General features: G+C 49.6%; 1 protein-coding gene across 1 annotated transcript; it reads left to right on the forward strand.

Annotated features, from left to right (window-relative positions):
• Positions 1 to 3,419: 3,419 nt before the first annotated feature.
• On the forward strand, positions 3,420 to 4,353 carry LOC136303312 (zinc finger protein 892-like). Its single transcript, XM_066207002.1, has one exon. It carries the CDS (start codon positions 3,445 to 3,447, stop codon positions 4,351 to 4,353), a length of 909 nt encoding a protein of 302 aa, XP_066063099.1. The 5' UTR covers positions 3,420 to 3,444.
• The last annotated feature ends 3,176 nt before the right edge of the window (positions 4,354 to 7,529 follow it).

Raw genomic sequence — 7,529 nt, forward strand, 5'->3', positions numbered from 1 at the left:
GTCTAAGATCCAGAGCGGATGGAGAGGCCCCTGTGTGTATGAGGAAAGGCCTCGTGTGGATGCAGCCCCAGCCTGAATGTTGTCAAGGGCTGCAGTGTGGTGGGTCCCTGGTGGAATGGGAGCTCTGGCAGCCCCAGGAATCCATGTCCATGCAGGGCTGGACTTGCTCCTGCTGAGGGTGCTGCTGTGTGTGCCTGCAGTGTCCTTGTGGCCTGCAGATGGAACCCTGCTTCCTTGCCAGGGGCTGTTTGGGTGGGCTCTCCCCCGCCGAGGAGGGCAATGCCTGTGCCAGGTGCTTGTGGCCGAGCCCGTCCCCTCGGTGCTGGGGCCCCCTTGGGCGCTGGGGTTCATCCCTCCGGGGCTGTAGAAACTCTGCCATGGCCTTTGCCTCCAGCTTGGCCTTTTCCTCCTCCCTTCTTGCCTTCACCTGCTGTGCCTTTGTGCCCAAGTGCTCCAGGGGCTTCTTGTGCGGCTCCTGCAGCCCCCCTGAGTGCCTGTGGGTGCTCCTCCTCTGACCACTGCTGAGCTTTCTGCAGAGTCATTCCTTTCTCCAGCGACCCAAACAAAATCCTTAAAGGAGAATCTCGATCCTTCCCGGAGTAATCCACATTTCCCAGCTGTTCCTTCCTTCCTGCTGAGCCCCAGCTGCCCCACAGCTCCCCACAGGCCCCCAGCCCGTGCTCCCGGTGCCGCACCTCTGTGCCCGCTGCTGCCGCTCCCCAGCACGGAGAAACTCCCTGGGATCCTGACCTCCTTGTTTTCCTCTCCTGGAAACTGGGGGCACAAAGGATCTGCAGCAGCAGGCAAATTTAGAGGATAAGACCCTGCTGAAAAATGTCCCAGTCCTCAGTATTTCTCTCTTCCTCCTCTTTTCCATCATCTTTTTTCTTACCGCAGAGATTCCTCCTGCTGCTTCTTGCCTTGATCAAACTCTTGCACCCTCCCCTTCACCCTCACCCTGCACACCAACACCATCCATCCCCTGTTGTCTAAATCCCTTCTAGACCTCCCTTATTGCCCCTCTGGGTGTCCATGTCCTTAATTACCTCTGGGAGAACGATGCCTTGGGAAGGCTGACCTGTAACAGGGACTGCACAGAGCTAGAGAATAAAGTCGATATTTATTGAAAGCTCTTTAGGGTACACCTTGGGCAGGGCAGGAGCCTGACCAGGGCTACACTCCAGGGGGACGTAGAATGGTCACAAAATGGATGACTGGTCACAAGGTCCTAAATTTTGTTAAGTTTGGGCCATTTGCATATTGGAGCCCAGTTGTCCAACCACAGCCTCAGGTCGTGAGGTGTCGTGCTCCTTGTTTGTCTCTTTAGTCCACCGTTTTTTATGTATTTGGGCTTGAAAGTTGTGCTTGTTGTCCTTGGTCTTCAGCAGGAGAAGGATTTGTTTTGTGTACCTACTCTGTGATGAGAGCTTAGCAGCACTTAATCTGAGGCTCAGAACTACACCCCTATGTAGCGCAGAATCTGAAAAACATGAAAGGTAAAACTCTGGGCAAACTACCTCAGCATTCTCCCAAGGGACCCTTCAGAGTTATTTTGCGATCGTCATCCCTTTTGCCAGGACGCCTTCCTGGCTTTCCCTTTTCCACCCTCCATGGGTGCCCTGCCATGTTCACTCCCTGAAGATCCCAGTGTCCTCACTGATGAGATTTTCAGTGCTCTCTCCCTGCTGACTCTTCACAGACCCCCCTGATGTGTCACTGCTGATCTGTCTCCTGGACACTCTGGGGTCCCCAGTCAAACCCCCGGTGCCGCCGCCACCCCAGGGAGCCGATCACCCAAACTGGGTGAGGCACCTTCAGCTCCACTCACTGCCCGCCGCCCCGGACGGTGGAAGGAATTCCAGAGGAGCCCCAAGGTGTGTGGAAAAATTGACATCACCAGGGGTTTGTGTCCACAAAGTAGACAGAGGAGTCCTGTAAGAGTAATCTCATTAATAAAAACATGGAGAGGCCGTGGGACATTTCCCATGGGATCTCTCCAATTGTTGGAGGACGCAGCCTCCTTTTCATCCTAATTTTCCTTTACTCCTTTTCCCCATTGGCTGAAGAACTTGAGAGGTACAGACTTCCCAATCCACCTACGACATACCTCCCTTAATATGCACCCCACTTCTGTATAGGTAACGATAGTCACAGCTCTGTTCAGTCTTTGTTCTTCTTGTCGCAGTTGATGAATTTAGCAGGACCTTGGCAGAGTGAATTATTAAAAAAATTTGAATATCGCCCTAATGCCAATATCCAACTATGACGGACAAAAGACTCTCTAACAGTTTAAAGTTAGGAAGTGTACGTTTAATGACGACGCCGGGCAGCGTGCGGGATAGCTCCCAAACACACGCGCCCCTACAGAAGATCACAGGGTCTTTTTATGTACAGAAGGATTGAATACCCAAAACGCAAATGTATATTCATGACTTTAGTACATCCCATTCCCCGCTTCGTATGGTAATTAGCCAAAAGCTATTAAGCATGCGTGGTTTGTTCTTTGAAATGGGTCAGTGGTCTTTTTTATGGGGCAGGGTCTCAAAATGATGGAGTAAGTGAGTCTTCTTCGCTTTGACTTTTTAACCTTTTAGTGTTGTGTGACAACTGAATCCTGTTTTCCCAGGAGTATTTGATTTATGAATTCATTGTCCTTCTTGAAGCCTATTGATTAGTCAGAATACACAAACATAAGTTGACAGGCCTGATGATTTATCAGTTCCTTAAATCCGGCTTCTGCTTATCAAAAGGGAAGTCTATCTGTCTTACTTCAGCAATATCTGGTTTAACTAAAATCTTTAATTCTTCAAAATTAATGTTACAAGAGCAGCAGGCTGCGTGGTCAGTTAATATTTTCTGGAACTGATGCCTTCTTCTGTCCCTTCCATATGTCCAAGTGCCTGGCCCTATCCCCAAGCCGATTCGCAGCATCTGTTTGTAAAGACACTTTCCTCTTCTCCCTTTCATGGGGGTTCCCCGTTTGCGGGACATCCCCCCTGGAGCAGGGTGTCCCCCGTTGCTGTAGCCCCACCCCTCGGGCAGGCTCAGCCAATGGGAGCGCGTGGCGCTGATGACTCACCAGTTGCCAGGCAGACCCGCAGGTCCCAGCGGTGCCCCCCTGGACCCCACGTGCGCCCCGCCCTCGGCCGCAGCGCCCCCGCGAGGGGAATTTGGGGAGGTGGGAGGGGGGAGGTTTTGCGAGGGGCTGAATCTTTATATTGTAGACAAGTTTTTGTCTGAGTCTCGATGTGTGGGGAGTTTTTGATCTGTGTCGATGTTTGGAGGAGTTCTAGGCTGAATCTTGGTGTTTTGGAGGTTTTCACAGACACAAGATGCCCGCTGACTTTTTGAGAATAACTTGGGCAAGGAGGAACCCCCAGCCTAAGGTGCTCTCCTCTTGTTTTCTCCCTAAACCAGGATTTGTCATTCCCAAGGAGTGCCCAGATGGAGAAGGAGGAAAAGCCCCGGACATCCCGCAGGAGGAGGGGCTGCAAACCCAGCCCAGGGAGCTGCGAGGAGGAAAGACCTGCCCTGTGCCAGGAGGGCGGCCGGAGATCCAGCCGGAGCTCAGAGCTGGTGGAGAAGCCTCATGGAGGGGAGAAGCCCCACAAGTGCCTGGAATGTGGGAAGGGTTTCAGCTACAGCTGCCACCTGCTCCGGCACCAGAGGATCCACAGTGGGGAACAGCCCTACGAGTGTGGGGAATGTGGGAAGAGCTTCAGCCACAGCAGTAACCTGAGGAGACATGAGAGGATCCACACTGGGGAAAAACCCTACAAGTGTGGGGAGTGTGGGAACAGCTTCAGGAACAGCTCCGCCCTGTGGAAACACCAGATGATCCACACTGGGGAAAAACCCTACGAGTGTGGGGAATGTGGGAACAGCTTCAGAGACAGCTCTACCCTGTGGAAACACCAGATGATCCACAGTGGGGAAAAACCATACGTGTGTGGGGAATGTGGGAGGAGCTTCAGAGACAGCTCCAGTCTCGTCCGGCACCGAGTGATCCACACGGGGGAAGGGCCCTACACCTGCTTGGAATGTGGGAAGAGCTTTGGATTGTGCTCCGACCTGAGAAAACACCAGCGCATCCACACCGGGGAGAGGCCCTACGAGTGTCCTGAGTGTGGGAAGAGGTTTGCAAGGAGCTCCAATCTCCTCTTACATCAGCACATTCACACGGAGGAGAGGCCCTTCCGCTGCCCCGACTGCGGGAAGGGTTTCAAGCAAAACTCCACCCTCACTGTCCACCGGCGCATCCACACTGGGGAGAGGCCCTACGAGTGTCCTGAGTGTGGGAAGAGCTTCTCCAGTAGCTCTATCTTGACCAGACACCAACGGAGGCAGCACTGAGGGAAGCCCTGCGAGTGCCCCGAGTGCGGGAAGAGCTTCGTGCGCTGCTCCAGCTCCATCCCCCATGGGAGGATCGGCGTTGGATGATCCCCAGTGACCCCCGTTGGGCAGAGCCCTGGTGATCCATGTTGGGAAGACACCTGGCTGTGGGGGATCCACATCTTCCTGTCTCCCCATGGGCACCTGGATGAACACAGGGGCAGAAACATCCCTTGTGACGCAGACTGACATTGGGAATTCCTTGGGGAGAGTGGATTTGTTGACTTTCAACCCCAGAAAATTTTTTTTTGTTCAGTCCTATCTTTTGGTGGCATCAAGGAATACTGGATGGTCTTCGAGATCTTTTCCAACCTCAGGGATTCCACACGATTTTGATTTCCTATTGCCCGAGGGCATCTTGTGCAGCCACATGGTGATGATCTGGGGCCAAGACCAAGATTTTGGAGGCAGTGGGGTGGGAACCCCTCCATAAAAGGTTCTTCCCTCCCACCCAAGAATGTGGATCCTCAGCCGGCATGGACAGGGAAATCCTTTTCTTTTGGCCTTGATTTGCTTTTCATTTCTCTTCATCCATTTAAAATATCCAACGCTGGGGTAAAAATAGAGTCATTGAACTGAGACGTGGTTGGGATGATGGGAGGACATAGACATGGTGGGACCTCTGCCCGAGAGCCCATTAATTTTCAAAATTATAACAGTTTGGAGGGAGGGGGTTTGAATTCTCCATTCCAAGGGAGGCTCCAGCTTTCCCTGGCAGACACCTGTCTTTCAAACTAAGACAACGCCATTGTCTGAGTTAGCTATAATGTAAAAGTCAGTAATAATAGTTATAATATAAAAGCATTTCAGCACTGCGCAGTCTCTATTTTAATATTTCGCTAAGGCCTATGATATAATATTGATTTATCATGGTGCCATTTCTGTTGGCTATACTGCACACACATAAACTGATTATATTACACCAAAAAACAGCTGAATTATAAATGGCACCGTATCAAAATCGTTTCAATCAATAACAACGGGCAAAAGCATGAATGCAAAAGCCAACATTTTATTGTCATTTATATTGTCATTTATATTGTCATTTATAACCCGGGTCTGCTGCCTCTTCTGCAAGGCACCGAGGGGGCTAATTCACCCTCTGGCCCTGCGTCCCTGCATGTCCCAAAGTGTCCCTGAGCATCCCTGACTGTCCCCAGCTGTCCCCATTGATGTCACCTTAAGAATTCCCATCAGGATTTGGGACAGTTTCAATGAAAATTCCAGGAAAATTCCCCAAATTTGTTTAAAACACTGTACGGGGATGGGGGAGGGGACAAGTGCCACCAGCAATGTCCCCGATGGCATCACCACCCCTATGACATGACATTGCTGTGCCCGTAGCAGCTTTGAGATGTCCTCGATGGCTCTTTGGCACTGCTCGGCCACAGGGGCCATCCTGTGTCAAGGTTTTGGGGTGTCCTCACTGAAATCAATGGTGATGGGCAGTTGTAAAAGCAAAGTCCTTTACTGCATAGCTAAATCAGCCTCATGGAGGCAGAGGCTGTCACAGCTCAAGCCAGTGAAGTCCCCGTGTCCCCAGCAGGAGCGGTGGCATCATATCAGCAGCAGTGTGCAGGAAGCCTTCTAACAGAAAGTTTCATAAAGAACATGAAGTTTCATAACATAAAGAACAAAGTTTCTGATACATTCTCACATGAGGCCAGCGTGTAATGAGCCCCATGAAGATGCATCAATCCTGAGGGTTGGCCTGCAACCTCCCAGAGTGGCTTCATAACATTTGCCAGATGTTTCTTCAAATGTGTTTTGTAATGCAAAGGTTTTAACAAAGAAAGGTTTTAATGAAAGATAAAACATTTTACAAATAATAAAATGATTAACTATACGGAAACAAAAGGCGAGCACAGGTGTCGGAGAAGCCTCTGACCCCTGGCCAGGACACATTAAAAAGCGCCTGAGCACCTCTGAGCTCATTCTCAAGTATAGGATGATTTAGGAGGGACAATTTGCCTTGCTGCCAATAGCAGCAGCCACAGGCCCTGAGAAACATCTCCAAAGCCCAACCAGTGCCCCTGTGCTGGCACTGGGCTGATGTCCATGAGAAGGGCACACAACTTTCCAGCTTGGCTTCCTTCTAAGTTCAAAGGTAAACTGAAACTTTTTTCCTTAAATAGAATCATTTGCTTGGGTGTGGAAATGCATTCCCACAAGTTTCTGAGTCCTAAGCAGAAGCAGCAGCAGCGGCAGCACTTGTAGTCTGTGTCCCCTGAGTCTTATCAGTGTGCATATATTTATATATACATATAGATATCTACTGTCAGTAGCAGCTGCAGAAACAACAACAGTGGCATTTGTGATTGGTCTTCCCTGAGCTTTAAAGCAGCGCATTTTATTCTATTGGTTTCTACCAATCAGGTAGAAACACGAGTCCAGTATTGCCTTGTTGGGCCTGGCCTAAGCTAAGATTGATGTGCGACAATATTTGCAATTTCTTACACAAATTCTACACATGTAGCTCTGTCTGTTCTATCTAGGCATGTTTCAGCAAGGCTACATTATTTTTGTTATGATTAGAATTCAACTAACTTTGCAAAAGGCAATGTCATTTGAACTTTAAACTAGACTTTAGGTCTCTTTCTTGCTAACTGATTTCGTCTCTTATTTGCTAAGGCACTTAAGAACCCTCTATTTATTTAAAACTAAACTTGAATTTGTACCTCATGTCTGTGTGGACTGATGTGTGACTGAACTAAAGAAGTATGATTACACCAATTAATCTCATTTTTCTATACAAAGTGGTAAGGACAAACATCCTTAACCAAAAATTGATCTTTCCCTGTATAGTTTAATTTGGCATGAAAAAATCATGTTTACAGAACCAAAAGTCTTCCGTACTTCAGGTTCACGAGATGCCGTGGGAAGGTGAGGAACCCACCAGTTCCATGCATCTACCGGGGACCAAAAATCCCATGTGGATGATCCTGCAATTGTACCTTGAATGGCTCTGTCAGTTTTCTCTGGAGCTGGCCAAGCATCCACTGGCACACCAACCAGACAGGTGGGAAATGGCTTTTCTGGGTTGTATTGGACAGACATACGGTATCTAAACCTGATGCACTGGCTAAAGTCACCCAGATATTTGTTTTAGGTTGACTGAGTGGCAAATTTGCATCATT

The sequence above is a fragment of the Chamaea fasciata genome, unplaced genomic scaffold (assembly GCF_029207755.1).
Source record: "Chamaea fasciata isolate MVZ Bird 193981 ecotype frontalis unplaced genomic scaffold, bChaFas1.0.hap1 SCAF_32, whole genome shotgun sequence".
Classification (NCBI taxonomy): domain Eukaryota; kingdom Metazoa; phylum Chordata; class Aves; order Passeriformes; family Sylviidae; genus Chamaea; species Chamaea fasciata.